The sequence below is a fragment of the Conger conger genome, chromosome 14 (genome assembly GCF_963514075.1).
Source record: "Conger conger chromosome 14, fConCon1.1, whole genome shotgun sequence".
NCBI classification, from domain to species: Eukaryota; Metazoa; Chordata; class Actinopteri; order Anguilliformes; family Congridae; genus Conger; species Conger conger.
Window position 1 is genome coordinate 9,415,335 of NC_083773.1, and position 19,107 is coordinate 9,434,441.

The 19,107-nt window shown below is 44.5% G+C and overlaps 1 protein-coding gene across 2 annotated transcripts in view; it reads right to left on the reverse strand.

Moving 5' to 3' along the window:
• LOC133109375 (carboxy-terminal domain RNA polymerase II polypeptide A small phosphatase 2-like) overlaps positions 1–14,838 on the reverse strand; it is a 28,521-nt gene extending 13,683 nt beyond the window's left edge. Inside the window, exon 1 of one of the 2 annotated variants that reach the window (XM_061218691.1) lies at positions 14,278–14,838. In XM_061218691.1, coding sequence (XP_061074675.1) covers positions 14,278–14,338 — 61 coding nt within the window. In that variant the 5' untranslated portion in view covers positions 14,339–14,838. The remainder of the gene's footprint in view (positions 1–14,277) is intronic. The other variant, XM_061218692.1, reaches the window with a different exon arrangement.
• Positions 14,839–19,107: the final 4,269 nt, after the last annotated feature.

Genomic DNA, 19,107 nt, shown 5'->3' on the forward strand with positions numbered 1-19,107 from the left:
ATGGCCGCCCAATTAATGGCCGTAGAAATGATTTGGTACCGCTTCAGGTTTTTAAGCCGACCAGCCTGCGGGTTTGTCTTGTTATTGTAACGCACCATCTCCCTGCGTGCTGTATCACTTTGTTAATGTTTAAAAACATGTGAAAAATGTTTTCTAGGAGCAATATGTAATAAAAACACGCTAGTATATCGGTTTTTAATCCCTGAAGCTACATTCAAAAAAGATCTACAGGCAGTGTGCTCTCACGCTCTCCACCCAGAAACACACACACACACACACACACACACATATACATACATATACACAAATGTATGCGCTGTGTCAGGAAATACTCTCATGCTCTCCACCAAGACAGACAGAGACAGAGATAGAGACAGAGACACACACACACACACACACACACACACACACGTATGAAGATGATGTCAAATGTTTTGATTGCTTCAGCGTACCAGCATCATCCTGTGCTGCACCCACAAGCCTTCAAAACTACAGTTCTCTGGAAAGATCACTACAAGTCTGGAACTGACAATCAGTGCCCCTGATTGTCTGCCAGACCAGCTCCTTACCCTTAGAAATGTCCATCAAAATCAACTAACAATATTAAACAACAACAAAAAAGTGTACTGTTAAATATAAGGTACTAAAAGATTACATGCAATAAAGAAAAATAACCGAACAAATAACTTTCTTACATTTTTGAAACAATAATCCTGTTTTTCCTTTGTTTTTTGACGTCACAAACCTGGCAACCGCACTTATTATCAACCGTTTTCAACGAAAAACAAACAAATATCAACTCTGACTCCAGAAACAACGTGACTATCATTATCATCGCCACTCTGGCAGCCCCCCGGCTGCGTGAAGGGGAAAGTGTGGCGGTGCGAAACGCCACGGAGCCAGCGGAGGACCGGAGTCGGCCTGCTGCAGCCCAGCCTCAGAGCCGTGCGTTCAGCCGAAACGAGACGTGCCGTTCGACAGAGTCTCACAGGCCCTGCCGTTCACCTCACACATTCTGTTACTTGTGTTCTCCGACTACGCATACAGGGTACACTAGCTGAGGATGGGCTCTCCCTCTAGACCTGCGTTTCCCTCCTGAGATTTTTTTTCTCACCACTGTTTGAACTTTTTGTTTTTTTATTCCCACTGGGGAGTTTTTTTTCTTTTACCTAAACCTGTTGAATTTTTAGAGGTTCGGGGGGGATGGGCTTTTCCAATTTCGCAGCATGTAGAAACTGCATTGAAACAACACTCGGGGCTGCCCAACTATTTTCCTGGAGGCCTACCTTCCTGTAGGTACAGGAACAGGGTTGGGCAGCCCTGCGGTGCCTACACTGCTGAAGCCACCAGCGAGAGGTAGACCACTGAGCGCGCACACACTGAACAGCACTGCAGGCAGCAAACTCCACTAGAGTCCTGAATGTCAAACAAGGGAACACGCGTCACAAACAAAACAAGTCGCCCTTTAATTTAAAGTAAGAATGTACCTGATGAGTCCCATCTCACTAAAACTGAAGTAGTACTTTTTTCTAAATAAATAATAATAAAAAAGGAACACGGAACATTTTATATTGTTTTTTTTTTTTTTTTTTTCATAAAAACAAAAACTTTTTGAGTTTCAGTCGCCGTCACCTCCCTGCCCAGAGGGACCGGACTGGAGGGTAGCCAGCCCCTACTTCTCCTCTCTCTCCACAGAGCCGAACCCATCAGAGGTAACAGTTTCCCCAACACCCACCTTCAGTCTCTCCCTGGGGACCCACATAACGGTACACTTCACAACCTAATCTCATCTCCAGACATGCGTTTCATTCCCAAACCTGCCCAAACCATTTCTGGTAAAGGTTCACACGCAAAAGAGGAACAGGAGCAGGTCATTAAAATGAACAAGCAGAGAAAAGAGTCTTAGGTACTAAATGGGTCTGTGTACAGAGGTCAGTATTCAAAGAATTCCCACCCCCCGCCCCCCGAGAAAAAGAGCATTCTAAAAAGCTTCAACTTATCTGGGGAAAAACGCAAATAAAAACAGTGCCACGCACTGACTGAATATGAATTTTATATGAAGTGAATGAAAGTTTAGGTGGAGACGTTTACAGAGGTACAGGGCCCTGTTCTGAACTTGGACCGGAAATTCCAAGCAGGAAAAGCGCTCCCTACGGACTGGAGCAGCCCTAGTTACGCACACAGAACATTAAAGAGGGCCTCCGGTCCATAACAGAGGTTTGCCATACTCTCTGACGGCCTGTGAACCTTATCTCAGCCCTGCCTCAAAACAGGGCCAGTCCCCGCCTCAGAGCCTGCCTCTGTACAATGCTCCGTTCCGCGGTCCTGCAATGATAATATTGGGAAGGGAGTAACCTAGTTCCTGTCCGGCCCTTCGAGAGTGAACCACATACAAGTGGACAGCGGAGCGTTCTGAGGGAAAGCTGCAAGAGTGTCCATTACCACTACGCTCTGTGTTCGCCCTACGGTGCCAAGAACACAATTACCACTTTCAGACAGACGCAGTTCTGGTTCTGACTGGTTCCGTTCTGGAGTCACAGAACCTTGGTGCTTTCTGGTGAACCAGACTGCGTCCATACCAGTTTAAGCAGAACCAAAATTCCACCGCCCTCCATCATCAACGGAGGGCATTGCTCAATGCACAAAGCAGGTGGAATACGACACGCACAACTCTTTTTTGGTTCCAGCTGAGAACCAACTTTTTTCCGGTTCCGAACCAATTTATTTTCGGTCTGAACGCGTCGGCCGGTTCAAAATTAGGTTTGGGAACCAGAACCAGCACCGGCACGGAGCCTTGCCGGTGTGAAAGGCCTAAGTGAGGTAACAGACAACGGACACAGCCTGAAGACAAAATCTTCAAAGGGCAACGATGGTCGTGATGCCTAACACTGTCCCGACGAGAGCAGAAACAAAATCTCAAATCAAACTTTGTTCAGGGCTTTCGTTGAAGCAGTCACACGTTCTTAGACGTTACGCTGGAATGCAGTCCGCTGGGTTGAGGCAGTAAATTAATCTGGGAAAGCCACACAAGGCTTCTCTCTCATGGGGCGGTCAGCATTACTGCACTCTGACAGCAACGCAATAGCAGGTACCAGAAAACGTAGGTCTCCACTGAAAACAAAGGCAGTTTCTCCTGAGCACAAACTTTCTCCGTTTCCAGAAAAACACACCCAGCGCCGGAGGTAAACAAAATGGAGAGCACATCGGCATGAGTGGTTGCACTAGCCTGTGGAGCTCCGCGGCTTCGGAACACAGGACCTTTCAAAATGAGCCACGATTTCATAATGAGAAAAGCCCCAGACATCACAACGAATTTTAAACTAATCCTGTTTTTGCTTCGGAAAGGAAAGTTCCATCCCCTGTTCATGTTGAGTAATCAACCCATGGTGACGCCTGAGCAAAATGGCTGGAGGGAGCGAGTTCGGGCTTATAGTAAAACTTCATTGCCGAAGGGCCAAAATTGTCCAGCAAAACTGCGAAACTGGTTAATACGCTGGAGTCTTGTATGTCCTAACGAGAATGTTTTCTGGTTGTTGCTGGTGTTTTTTCCCCCCCCGTCTCTTTTGTTTGGCAACCAGGCATTTCCATAATTTTCCCCATTCTTTTTTGTGTTTGTTTCCTGCTATTTACATACTCATTTATACTGAGACTTGCGCACGCACATGCACACAAACGGTTTACATAAAACTATTCTTTGCACCGTACATTTCGCCTTGCATTAGGTCGGGACAGGGTTCAGGGGATTCAGAGTGTGACATATCAGCTTTCCCAGTTTATCTTACAGGGCCATCTTTGACTAGTACGTCCTTTTGCATTTCTTAACCAACAAAGCACTCAGTCAGTAATGTTTATTTTGTACACCTACTGTTGAGCGCACTAGCATGCAATAAGCCGCCAAGATCTGGTTGCCGCGCCTCTGTTGATGATTCCATTTTGATGGGGCAGCGAATAGGGTTGACCGGGCATTTTAAATTGAGTTACTGTGGAAGCCATTTGGTGAGCAGAGCACTTCACAATCCTGCCACAAGGTGATGCACTAGACTCTATTCAAGGCCCAGGGCTGGGTATGGGTAAAGTCCTATAGTGCGCTTGTAAGCCAAACACTATACCTGTCCTGTAATTTCTGCATGTAAATTAGCTGGAACTTGTTAACACCCATACTACTGGCTGCTACGGGACATGCCAAACAGAATTAGCAGCCTACTTTACACTTACGTTTAAGTTTGTGGCTTGAGGTCTGTCAGCCATGCACAAACACCTTGGGTATACCCAGCATTGACATTTCCCTTTGCAAGGCTGGCGTGTGATGGAAGCTGGCAGAGAAACGAATCCCTTGTGTTTTGATACGGCGGATTTTTTTGCCGGTTTCTGAGTCTGCGTTCGACGTGGGAGCAGCGGAGGTGTCTTTTTTTTCCTGTAATGACAGGCAGTGAAGCGGGGGACGGGGGCGGGGGAGCGGCGTTATGTAAGCGGGGTAATTCTCTCCCTCCTCCGTGTTTTTGTTTTTCTGAATGAGCCGCTCCCTCCCCGGCCTAGGCCTCACGGCCTGCCCAGCAGGCCCCTTTCCTGGAAACGCAGCCTCACACAGAGGCCACACAGGGGCAAGGCTGGCGGGGGTGGGGAGAGACCGCTTCCTGCAAATCACATGATTCTGGACAGCCTCTCCTTCCCCTTGTCTCAGCCGCACCAAACCTCAGCTGCTGGCAGCCCCAGCCATGCCCCTTGTGTGCTGGTCTCCTCGTCCCTGTACTGCGTGAGCTCCCGTTCTACACAAGTGTACTTGTGCCTGTGTACCTTTGCATTTTCACCCACTGAACATTGCTTCTATTTATTTATTCATTTATTTATTTGCACTACTATAATTCTCAGAATGTAAATGACCACACTGAATCTTTAAGAGAGGCTTTTCATGGTGAAAAAATGCGCGGGACTTAGACCAACGCGGAAGTTGTCTGGCATCAAGCTTTTGAAGTGTTTGGATCGAAGACCATACTGGCGTGTGGTTTTGAGCGACCAAACAAGTAAAGCGGGACTCAAACAGGAGGTCCAATCCAATTAAAGGCCAAGGAATATGATCAAACAGCCAAGTAAAACATCTGGCGCTGTTGTTGCAGTCGTGGCTTTAACATGCTTCCCGGGCTTAATCCCTGACCCCCGCATTTTCAAAATTTCTTCAGTCCCATCATATTTGTTTACTGTCTTTCAATGAAAATGAAAAGCCTCGTCTGTCTCCGTTTGAGTGCTCATTAATTGCCGGTACTCAGGGTTGGGTGGGGATTACAATGTTATTCTATCTTTCAACATGGTTCTAATCAACAACGAAATTGTTCACGCTCGGTTGTTTCTTTAACGATTTGCTGACGGTCATTTGGTGACCACATGCATTCCTTAGTGAACATCCAATCTCGTATTTGAACCAATCAGCAGTGCGGCTGCTGAGTGGACAGCCAATCGGGTGAATATCTGTACAGAGGACATGCTGCGTCAGAGTTCCCGCTCTGGTGTTGAGAAATGGCATACTTTACATCCAGAAAATACATCTTTATTTCTGTCTTCTTTCAAATATTTTGTTAAATTAATCTTCATGTTGCGGCTTAATGAACTTCAAAAGAAAGATTTTAAACACAGGTGGAGTACTTCTGGAAATATATTGCACAAACCTATAGATGACAAGTAGACTTATGGCTGAGCCAGATTTTACCATCTGTGACAGGATGACCCCATACATCTCAGATCCTTATAATACAGTAGGAATAGGCAGAAACAGGTTAGATGATTTATTTTATGTAATGTAATGTAAAGATATTCCTATAAAATTTTTCATGGCAAACTCTACTTCACCCACATGTTGCATAACTGCTTCTGTGCTCACACAGAATATGTACAAATATCTGAAAATGACTTGGGTCAAAACATAAAAAACAACTTATTAGCTTATTGGCTGTTTTAGATTTTTAGAGAAAAAGCACATTCAAAACCAGTGTAGCTGGACATTCAGGTTAAGTGCCATACTGCTCAAGGGTATAACAGCACAACCCCATCTAAATCCGACAGCCCAACAGCAACAAGTCAGCTTCTCAAACCACTACGCTCACTGCTGTTTTTGGGTGAAGGAAGGGAAGTCGGTTAGGTCACCACTGAAGTCAAACCTCAGTAGGTTAGCAAGGAATTCATGCCTTCATTTAACGATACATTGATTATTTCCATACGTTTCCATAAACAGCGCAACAGCAAGAGTCCCCGCTCTGTTCCTTCCTGCACCTTTTCCAAACCCATGGAGAACACTGCCTCTACAAAATGGAGGGCTGACAGCATCACAGCTAACAGCCACAGAAAGTGATCGCACGCCGCTTCATTGCACAACGTCAAATGCAGCGGGTTTGGTGTCAGCCCCTGAAGTTGCCGGTTTTGCGCCGCGAATCTTGGAATGCGAGTACGTGAGGGCCGTGCCCCCTTCTGTTTGGGTGTCTCTGAGCTCCGTTGCCCGGGTCTCCCCCCCGGAATCAGAGCAGGGCCTCAACACCAGCTGTGTGCCTCAACCTTTGGGCTGGGAGGAATGCTGTGATCACAGCGCAGAGTGTGAGGAGGACAGGGAGAGATAGACATTATGCTGACAAGTGTGGAGTAAAGTGACACACTCCATGGCACATTCCTTGTCGGTTTTAAGCTCGCACAACAGCCACACATTTTTTCCCTCTATTATGATCGTCTGCCTGCCTGGCTGTAAAATATATGAGTCTAGCACAGCCCTTCCTGTTCTGATTTCATTTGTGCTGTATCAGTTTATAGTAATTTACAGTCAGCATGTCACACAACACTTCAGTGGGCATTTTCCTGAGAATAAAAAAAAAAAAAAAAGTCGGGAAAAAGTCAATTTGAGACTATCTGGGGATAAAACGGGAACAGTATTCCATGACTGGCTTAACAGGAAAATTATCTTAAATCCAGGAAAACAGAATACAAGGACAGCAAAAACAGTGACTCTAGAAAAAAACGAAAGACTGTATGATTGTGTCCTTCTTGCAGTTGGCCGTTTCTCATCTAAAGCTGAAACCGTTCCCTCTCTTCAGCCACCTCTATCAGAGCAAAACTCAACTCTAGCTCGCCACTGACGGCTTGATGCGGAGGAGACGAACTCACTTCTTTATGCAAACGACACCCTTACCACAGTCCTACTGGCCTAATTATTTTTTGTGAACAGTAACTTTCTTTTTGAGGTTTCACAGTTGAAACAAATAAATAAACAACAGTAGCTAGAGCGTGACATCTCCCCTTTTCTAAATGTCATTCAAATTTCAATCTCGCAACGCTACCAACGGCTGTGTGAATATTTGTATTATTGATTGATCGCAATATCAGACCAATAACTGTGTTTTTCCGGAGTCTAGTCCCCCCCCCCCCCGCTTCTGTCTCTTCTTGTCTGCGTACAAAAAACACAAAATCCTGTGTTAATGTGTAATGTCAAGGTATCCTACGTGTTAAGATGAAGAGCAGAGGCTACACTGTTGGCTAGTGCTGAAATCTCAAAACCACTGGGTTTACCGAGAGAAACAGAAGGAGAAAGGACCACCCTGCCCAGCAACGTAAAGCCCACTCACGTGCATCTGCAAACGGCTGCAGTCGCAAGATTATAGCATTCAAGAATTCTCATGAGCTCTCAATTTCACAACTAGCATAGTATGTAGTATCCCATGCACAGTATAAGATTGATTAAAGTGAAAGGTGGAGGACCAGACAGATTTAAATAATGGCAGCAGCACAACCCATACAAAAAGACAAAAAATAAATAAAATAAACTACTTGGATGGTGTCAGGAAAAAAATAAAAATAAAAATAGAACAAAACAGGCATTTTGAAAACACGTTTGGATAATAAGTGGAATTGTTTAAAAACAAGAAAAAGCCAACCCCCGTAGAAAACAGCCACACTCCCCAATACGAGAGACCAAATGTAACCGAAGGACGGCTAACAGGATGGATAACGAGCTCCAGGCAGCGGTGCTGCGAGGCTGCGAGGCGTGATTTGATTCGTATTGCGCGCACGCTCGCGCTCAGCATTCGGCCCGTGGGGGAGACGCGAGCGTAGCGCATGCCGGCAGAGAGCCCGAGCGCTCGCTGTGGCGCTGAACGCGCGGTGTGAAATCAGCTTTAAGCGAGCCCCGACTGGGCCCGTGGAGAATGCCGGAGGTAAGTGGAAACACGTGTGGCCAGCCGAGCTCCCGGCCAAGCGCGGCTAAAAGGCGGGAAGGAAGTGCAGTGAATGAGAGAAATACCTTGCGCAATGTCAGGCTAGCAGAGCTGGCTACGCTTTTAAAACTGAAACAGAACCCCCTCTCGCTGCCCGCTCTACGCGCAGGAAGCCCTTTTGCGTTTGAATACAGTAGAAGCACAATAAAGACGCGGCACGTTATTGAATTTTCATAATGTTTTGAACAATCACTTTTAAATAAGGAAGGACTAGAAATACTGGTTCTCCTCTCTGAACTGTCAGAGATCTCAAAACAGGGCTAGAGGTTAGTCTTACTCCACGATGTTGGAAATCTATTCAAATTCAAAGTTTACAAAGATTTTCTTTTTCTTTTTTTTGCTGAGGCGTGACATTCAGAAGACTTTGCTTTGGAAATTTTCAATCAATCCATATCAATCAGTTGCAATTACTATGAACTTTTTACTGGCACTACTAGGTTCTGTATCATTTCCTGCTGTTAGCTCAAGCCTCCCGCTAATGTTAGCAGAAGCACCAGTACCCCATACAAAATTACACATCAATACAAGAGTTGAACCAAAGCAGGTAGTTTGGAATCATCTAGGGCTAGGCCATCATACATGGGGTCATTTGACAAGTATACAAATTTACTGTAATTACCAGCACGTTGTTGATGCTGCCTTAATCCCAGAAGCACAGCATTGGTACTAGAACTACCTTAAGCATTAGCATTAGTTGTCTACAGTCATGTCAGCACCTGGTGAATGTTACAATATGTTCACGTATTGTGCAAATTATGCATCCGAGAAAAACTGCCGACTGTGCAGTGAAGGCCAAATAATGAATTGGTTGTTATCCGAACAGGAATCGCAGTGAAACCGAAAAAGCTGTATTCTCAAACATGGTTACCGTGACCCTTTTTAATCCTGTAACGACCGATCGGTTTTTAATGAAATTCACGTTCAGCTGATTTCTGATAAAGGTGCACCGTCTCAATTTAAAAATGGATTGCGGGATTATTGATGAAAAGCTCCGAACGGTGTCAGCTCAAATTAAGCCGAGCAGAAGACAGAAAACACAACATCTGAACGCTCGTCCTTCCCCCCACAAGATGGCCGCCATCTGAGAGCAGTCGGCTCTCACTGCCAGTTAATACGGACAGTGTTCACTGGAGGACGACCACCTACTAACCAATCGGCGCACTTAAAACCTCCTGCAAACCATACACTTTCAAAACACTATCTTATAGAAAAGAACTGCTTAAAAACAAGTTTTCTGCATCCTCGAGGATTTCTTCCAGTGTCAATTGGCATGAAGGCAGGACAAGACCCGGGGCTGAAAATACGTCTTTTTCTTCACAAGTATACACCGTGAAGAGTAACAAGACACCATTTTAGGCTTATTCATTATTCAGCAGAGAGGTCCATTGGTTCCATGGAGACCACACCGGAGAGACCTCCTGGTGTTCAGATGAAGATGTCGGACGGGCTGCTAAGAGAAATTGAAGGTAAACAAGGGGAGGGATGAACACACACAGGCCCGGACACGTGTGCCAGGGGGGGGCTGGAGTACGAGTTGCAATTAGTTGTTCGTGTATCACCTGAAGACAGAGTGAAGCATTTGACAGGAATGTTGCCCCCGAGCTCCGCTCAGCGAAGGCCTGCGTAGAAACGTGAGGAATGGAATCTCAGCGGCCGCTGGGAGAGACTCGTTCTGGGCTCTGACACGCCCCGAGGACTGGTACCGGGGGCCTAACGGAGCCAGGAGCCAGGAGCGGCAGCTAGCTCACCCGCTACGGAGACGCCACCACCAGAGCGAGCATGGTCTAATTCGTTCATTTTCTTTCAATTCACTTCTTTTTTTATTTTATTTTTTTATACAGAAGACAGTCACAAAGACACTTTTCAGAGAAACAGAAGGGCAAGTACCAGGCCCGAACCGCCCAAAATAGCAAGCACATGAGGTCAAAAAAGACGCATCACCTAACGGGGAGAAAAACTCTACGAACACTGGTGAGATAAAACTCCCCGATGAGACGAAACCTCACGAGGAACCCGGCTGCAGATGGGAGCCCGTTCGGCGCTGGCCCAGAGCGGTAATGGTGAACGGATACAACCGAAATGTGATCAGAAATCCAACATAACAATTCAAATGCGTTGGGACAGGATACTCCTAGGTAATATACTGGCCGGAACGGTAGGAGGGCTGTGTTAAATGCTCATTCGGTTGGCGGTTGCCAGTTCCCTGGGATGCGGCGCGAGCCGAGATGCCGCAGAATGCCAGATGACCACGGCAGGTGATTCGGTTCAGCACTATCGTGCAACGCCTGTGGCGGCATGCGCATCCAGCACGGAATGTCAGGCGGCCTGTGAGCTGACCCAGTTATATCTGTGAAACCAGCACATGATCTGTGCAATTCACAAGAAACCCACCTGAGCATAAACACGGCTGTGTCATTACCACTCTTGCATTACACAGACTGGACACCCGTACACTAGTATGATTAGAGGGTAGTAATGATATAAATAAAACAAAATAGCCATCTAAATAACAAAAATGATTCCAAAACATTTGGTGGTGTATCTTAGCAAATAACTTTGGAGCGATTTCACTACCGAAAACATAAAATGGATACCACTGCCATTTAAAAAATAAATAAAAACTGCTGAGGCAGCTCAACAAATTTCATAGTGAAATGTAATCGATGGCAAGTTTAACTACAGACCATAGTTGCTTTAGTAACAGGTTATGCCCATACCTGAGACATCTCGTGAAAAACAACAACACTCCTACTTCATTACCCCCAAAATGGTTTTGGCTCTCCCTTTAAGCTTGTCCAGGAAGTCCGTTCGGAAAGCCGTCTCTAAAGCCTCAAATGGAAAAGGGGCCATTCCGGAGCAGTGTTTGGACGGGGGGGGGGGGGGGGGGAGAGCATTTGCATAATTGTAAAGCCTGCGCTGGGCCTGCAGCTGCAACACATTACATAACCATCATACTTACAGCCACGCGTGAAACCACACGGGCACCATTTTGCGCTTGCTCGCGCCCAAGCCTGTCCTGTCCTGCGCTTTCCCACAGGTAACGCCGCACGACTGCCTTAAACCAGTCCCGCGTGACACAACCGTACCACCGACCCGACATAAACGTTGGTGCGCGGTTCCAACCATCGCCGCCCGACAACGATTCCCATATTGCCCGTGTTCTGTTTTGGACTTGGCAACGTCTCCCGAGACCTCGCTCTTGCTGCCGCGTTGGCGTGGCCAGAGGTGAATTACAAGATGACTCGGGATTATTAATAAATAACATGGAGGAATGGTATGGTTATTCATATACTGTAACTGTCATTGGTCCAGTTACTCAAGTGGTAGTCAGGTGGTTGAGCTGGCCAGTTTGATCGCAGCGCTAGCGTTGGGAGGAGGGGACAGCTGTAGACAGGAAATCCCACGATGAGACCGGTCTCCTGTTACACAGCGAAGTGCTTAGTGCCGCTTTATCAGGGTTACACAGTAATGAGACAATGATGAGAGGTGGTACCCACACACTTACCGGTACATACACTACCAGTACAATCACTGAAGTATCTGATTCCTTAAGCCAGGGGAAAATATAATGCAAATGCTAATTTTCTCATCTGCCACTTGAGTAACTGGACCAATGACAGCTACAGTATATGAATAACCATACCATTCCTCCATGTTATTTATTAATAATCCCGAGTCATCTTGTAATTCAGTTAACAATGGTCAACTTGACATTTAATTAAAAGCATTCACAATATGTTGCCAGACTGCCAAAAAAACCCCACAAGTACTCACAGTTATCTGACAGACTCTCTTAAAAACAATCTGGATAAAGTTAGGTGCAGTTCATTCCTGTTGTTTGCCAGAAGATTACTGCAAAGCCTTCGACTATTGGTTCTTAATACAACAACGTAATGCAGTTATGATGACGTTAATGAGGTTTGTTTCCCTTGCTGAATACTTTAAAACCAATAAGCTATGCACATTAACATTTTTTAAACGGAACAAATTTGCCTGGGAAAGGTTGGCGTTCAATGTAACAATGTAGCCGGTAGAACCAGATTGGCACGGCACACTCTTTCGCACATGCACTCTCACTCGTTCTTACAGCATACAAACACGCATTCACACACTCATGGACGCACTTGCGTCACAAACACACAAACACCACACACCCTCAAGACTCCAGAGTAGCCGGAAGTCCAGAAACTAACTGGAGAATGAGGGGCTGAGAAATGGCATTCCCTCTACAGCACACACCCACTTCCCAATACATCCTTCATAAAGCCTTGCCCAGTATGTTAACCCAAGTTCAACACTCAGTTGGGTCACTACGTTCTCGAACATGTTCTTCCCCAACTAGCAAGGTGGCAAGACATATCTCATTGAAATTGGATACCTAGGCATGGTATTTAAGCAGAACTAAATGGCCTTTCTCTGATATCACCGACAGCCGACCCCATAATGCCGCACAGGTCCAGGAAGACAGAAGCCCACCAGAAGCCATTAGTTCCAATTACTGAAAAAGTGAAGAAACAACAGGGCTTGTTAAACTGCTAGGTATCAGGACTGATTCCCAAGTTGGCACTGTGTTTGAGAACTATGGGTAATCAATATGGTACCTGGACAGCTTCAGTAAATCCCAAGCTATATAACCGGATAATGTTTATCGTACCGTAAAGAAAATGATACAGATACAGTATGTTACCAATTTGGTTTAGTCGGTCACCTCTGCAGAATTCATTGTATTTATGTTCATGTTAAATAAAAGGCTGGAAAGATATCGTTTTTGGAATATGTGGCCAGAATCAAGGATTCATAAGAGCCAATCGCCTATTTTCACACAATAAAATCTCTTAATTTTAAAACAATACATTCACATACATTTTACATAGAATAGCAATTGCTCGGATTTTGGTAAACAGTTAGGTTACTCCTCCAGTGTCAGCAGGACTTTTCCTTGGGAAAATATAGCGCCATGTACAACATTTTGGACTTCTAACACTGCTTCTGTTGTTACCTAGAAGCAACCAACGGACCCACCTACAATGGATAATGTGCTAAAATTACCTTTAATATTTTGGTTATGCCATCAATGACCAACTGGAAAAGAAGATGTCGGTACGTCACAGTGGTTAACATTTCGCCAAATTATTGGTCCAAGCAAACAACTGTTTTAAATAGCTATAATACCGTTTCATTTAGAAAGTATTATGACACAAATAAAACAACAGCGTAATAATGTCCGCAACGCAAACAACTTCAATGACAAGCAATTGCTTGAATTGCAATTACGCCTCGGACTACCAGCCTAGACCATGACATGTGCAACTACCAGATAAAAAACACCGTTCATTACGTTAGCTGAAAGATGGAAAGTTAAGCAATCTTAAATAAAGATTTGTTAACGTTAGTTAAACATCAATTCTGAAAAGTAGCTGGGTAACCATAACAATTTATATCTAGGAAATGGCAAATTAACGTGTAACCATAGCTAACGTTAATTGCTAGCTTGCCAGCTAAAATATGGCTCGCAGTGGCTGTAGCCATAAGAAGCAATCTGCCCACTTTCGATACAGCAACGTCTCAAAAAGATGCGCTGATTTTCAAAAACAATAGGTAGTTACCCATCAGTCAGCTAGCTATTCATTATCGCATCATGACAGTGTTAACGCTAGCAGTGCGCACGCAATCAAGGACGATTTTCCTGTTGCAGTTATGAGCGGGATTGGCAATAGAACGTTAACCGCGTTCTCGTTCTGGAGGAGGGGTGGGAGCACATAAAGATTGCACGTTAGCTAGCTACAATATGGTGCACTTTCCTTAAAACTAACCACGTACAGTAACGAAGGCGACAAGGGAAACACACGGTAGCTAGATTGTTAAGATCGAAAATAATTTTTTAAAACGCCACATGAGTATTAGTTAGCAGTGATAGCAACGAAAGTTTCTTCCAGATTCCACTTCTGCATTCACTATAACGATCGGGACATGCAAAATATAGCTAGCCACTCGTGTTTACATTGCTAGCCAGACGAACATGAGTGCTTACCTGTTTTGGACGGCAGTGGACTATCTTCTCTCTGCACTTGAGTGATGATAGAACTTTCCATCTAACAAATGCACAGCCTCTCAAAATCCAATCCGTTCCCCCCAGACACAGGTACTACAAGATAGCTAGCTAGCTAGTTAGCTACCGTCTTTGGTAAATATTTTACGGTATCTAATACCAAAATAGTATTTTTCTTGCGTGCTTCCTTGTTTTCTTCTAAACATGGGTGAGATGACTAACGTTTTCTTAATATTCCCGGGTCCGTCCGTCCTCTTTTTCCGCTGTTTATACGGTTTTATTCAGAGTCCCCCTGTCACTATGAAAGACTTCGCTATTGCTCCAACATGGAGAATCCAGGCGAAAAAAGCAAAACAACCGAGGAAATGGGGCAATGGCGGTTTCAAGTTCCCCTTACTACTGATAAACAACCCAGTTTAACGTATTTTTAAACGGTTATAAAGCAAATAGACTTTATACAAAATGGCCCTTATTCGTATTAAGATGGATCGTTGGTGAAGCTGCTTTAAAAACGTGTATTTTAGTTGTTCGGTGTTTTGTTTTTTCCCATTTAGAGACTTTCGAGGGTGCCTTGAAACTGCTCGTCGTCGCTGATTGGATCCCTTGGAAATGGGAGTACCGGAGGCATTCTTCTCGGCTCTGCCCGCTCCATACTGAACACATTCCAGCGCTCGCTTTGTTGCGGGTTTCACCGTCGCATGAAGCTAGAGATATCAATAGCAATTTATGATTGGAGTATAACTGCAGTTCGGTTTTTAGAAAGACAAATAACGTTAATACGGTTATTGTAAAATAGATAATATAAACTATTGAGTTATTTTCTTGGGAAAATGTAACCCACCGTCTCATTTATAGAACGTATAGGCTACTATAATTGTATTACTATCATATCACACCGGGTTTACCAATGAAACCTATGCACCGTGACGTAGCTGGACTGTGCATTGACAAACTGATCCCCATTTTGTGCCTACTGCACGGAGGACAAAGGAATATATTAGCTTGCTGTCGTTGTTTTAGCTCTTGACATTTGGTAGCCTAGGTGTTAGGTGGCTTTGTATTTTCACATACTATACACCTGAAAATGTATGTTTATGTGATCTTGTTGTGTGTGATCATTTTTAATAATCGCCACGCATTTATTAAAATATGTAATCGAATTCGTTTTTTTGCACTCACAATAAAACATTTGAATAAAATTAATTTGTGTTATTTTATGTCAACGTAGAACAGAAATTAAATATAGTCGTGTGTTATATGCCAATAATTATAAACATATATTGCAATATATATATATATATATAATATATATATATATTACAATATATATTGAATTCATAAACGGTCTGAAAAACAAATTGTCTACATGAAAGTTTTCAATATGATGGATTTACATAGGTATTTTTTTCTAGACAATAGCGATGACCATAAGCCGCTGTCTGCCGTGCATGTGCGTATGCCTCCTCTCATCCAGTTCCAGATGTCATCTGTCTTAAGTGAACCCCAGCCTTCCCCAGGGTCACTTTGCATGCATTCATAGCTCCTGGACCCACCTGGGTGTAGCCTGGTTCCACAGGCTCATTTCTGTGACTGATTTGCAAAAATGCCCTTGTTTGCCCTGTCCTGTTCATGATTTACAACTTCTCAAATTCTTGTGGTTAAAGGTACACGTGTTTGTAGAGAATTACTAAACCGCTATAGGAAACCTCTCGCCATTTCTGTCTTTCCAGAACCTTTCCAGCTTTAATGTTTCACACCTGACAACGTTTGGGTATAAAGGACCTTTGCCCTTTCTATCTGTGAAATTTTCAGTGGCTATTCGGTTCAATCATTCTACCCCCCACTATTTTTTGTCAGTGGCAGCAGCCTCTATTAATCAAAATGATACATTGATCATCAACAACATACGTAGCAGCACAGAGAAAATTGTGTGTGTGTGTTTGTGTGTTTTTTTTGTTTTTTACCAAAGCATGCTGCGGCTCTTTGTTGATCTGGAATGCACTGTTTTGCCAAGATTATTCTCCATTGATTTTAGCCAGACATTTTCAGCTCTCTGAAATCTTACTGATCAAATGGGTAGGTCCCAAAACCAATGAAGGCATTGTTTTTCCACTTTGGATCTAGTGTTCACAGCATATATGTGACGCTTAACGACACTTAATGTCTCTGTGCTGAAACTGCTCATTTGTTGATTCCCATCTTCATGTGTAAATGACTCTTATTTGGATGCAAATTAATGTTGATATATTTAGAAAAGGTATTTACAAATTGGTAACTATTGCCGAACGTAAAACCAAAAGCGGAAGGTTATTGGTTATTTTTCTATTGATTTTCCGTCGTTTGGGGCAGCTGGTTAGTATCCAGCCTGAGGCAAATATTTAAGTGTCAAGGGGTCAAGCCTGGTCAGATATTTGCAGTGATTTCAACTAGCACTTTTGCACCAAAAGGAGACACCCCACCATTGTAGCTGAATTTCCCTGCAAAGCAAAGCTCTCCTTTTGCCACCTTTGCTGCTTGGGTGTGGGACCCTTGGAGATGAACAAGGCACCAGGACAGATGGTCAGAGCTAGGTGATCAAGGTACAAAAATCTGGCCGAGGCAGTCCGAATTCAAGATTTATGATTTCTCATTCAGGCGTTTAGCAGATGTTCTCACACAGCTTACATCTTTCACACCAAATGTGTTTACACAGCTGCCTATTTACTGAAGCAATGCAGGTTAAGTGCCATGCTCAAGGGCACGATCCCTGATCATTAAGATGCATTAGCACTATTGGGACAGATATAAGTGTGCGAGCAGGTCCCATGACTGGAGCTCTATTGAATGAGCTAATAGTGCCTATTGTTGTACAGTGTACAGTGAGTGGCCAGTAAGGCCCATCATTCAAAACTCACATGACAGATATGCACCCATTGAAACTACCGCATGAAACTACGCACAGAAGTACTCAGTCAAAGCAGTGCATCACAAGGAAACCTTCACGTTTCCCAAGGTGGTGAAAGCGAGGCAGGCTGAAGTGGTATGTGCAGACAGGCTTGGTGACAGGAAGGATGGGCCATGTCAGTTGCCAGATACAGCAAGCATTTCTTGGAAAATGGCTTCCCGTCAGCATTTTGCCTCGAGGACAAGTTTGGGGGACAAGTTGCATTTGCCGAAAAGCCTACATTTGTCATTTTACTGAGGCTGGCAACTATCTCCTTTAGGCTAGTATGGCCTCTCCTGTCATCACCCACCCCCCCTAGTCACACTGAGCTCTTGCCACAATCCCCCAACCCCCCAACCTCAGCTTTACTATAGCAGAGGACTGTAAGGACCTGGTCTGGCCCTGCAGATAAGGCCGTACTCAAATGCACATGCACGCACAGCAGAGGGCGTGGCAGACAGGGGCAGGGGGACCAGGTTCTGCAGTCCTATTGGCCAAGACTGGAGAATTCAAAACCTGTACTAAAGATGGGTCACATGACCTGAGAGAGACAAGTTTCCCTCTGAAAGAGGTAGAGGGAACAGGGTTAGGCTTTAGATGAGAAACAGCTCCGTCTATCCCCCCCCCCCTTCCTCCAGGAAGGACATATTCATACTACACCTGAACCACCAGTCATTCTTATACATGCAGGCATCTTTTTTCTAGAGTCTTAGTCCTTAGTCCTTTTTCTAGAGTCACTGTTTTTCCATTGCTGTCTTCATATTCTATTTTCCTGTTAAGCCCGTCATGGAATAATCTTCCAGTTTGGTCGTTTCCTTTTTCTTATTCACTCAGGAAAAAGCCCACTGAAGTGTTGTGTGACATGCTGACTGTAAATTACTATAAACTGATACAACACAAATGAAATCAGAACAGGAAGGGCTGTGCTAGACTCATATATTTTACAGCCAGGCAGGCAGACGATCATAATAGAGGGAAAAAATGTGTGGCTGTTGTGCGAGCTTAAAACCGACAAGGAATGTGCCATGGAGTGTGTCACTTTACTCCACACTTGTCAGCATAATGTCTATCTCTCCCTGTCCTCCTCACACTCTGCGCTGTGATCACAGCATTCCTCCCAGCCCAAAGGTTAAGAGGCACACAGCTGGTGTTGAGGCCCTGCTCTGATTCTGGGGGAGACACGGGCAACGGAGCTCAGAGACACCCAAACAGAAGGGGGCACGGCCCTCACGTACTCGCATTCCAAGATTCGCGGCGCAAAACCGGCAACTTCAGGGGCTGACACCAAACCCGCTACATTTGACGTTGTGCAATGAAGCGGCGTGCGATCACTTTCTGCGGCTGTTAGCTGTGATGCTGTCAGCCCTCCATTTTGTAGAGGCAGTGTTCTCCATGGGTTTGGAAAAGGTGCAGGAAGGAACAGAGCAGGGACTGTTGCGCTGTTTATGGAAACGTATGGAAATAATCAATGTATCGTTAAATGAAGGCATGAATTCCTTGCTAACCTACTGAGGTTTGACTTTAGTGGTGACTGATGGCCTTTGCACAAAAACAGCTTTGGGTGTAGCAGTGTGGGAACATGACTTGTAGCTGTAAGGCGGTAACCATAAGGTTTATATCTCGATGAGCAGCATGGCGCTTATCCTGAAATATTTAAGTAAATGTCCACTTTGTTTTTATTCTTTAGGGTAAACTGCATTTCATCAAAACACTGGATAAATGTTTCTATGCTCACGCAGAATATGACAAAAATATCAGAAAACAAATCTATGGTTTGGGTCAAAACTTGAAACTTGGTTGTTTTAGATTATTTGTATTTACAAGAATGTCCCCTCCTGTGAACTGCATTGTGTTTTTAATATTGCCTCATATGGGGGTCAGGGGAGGGT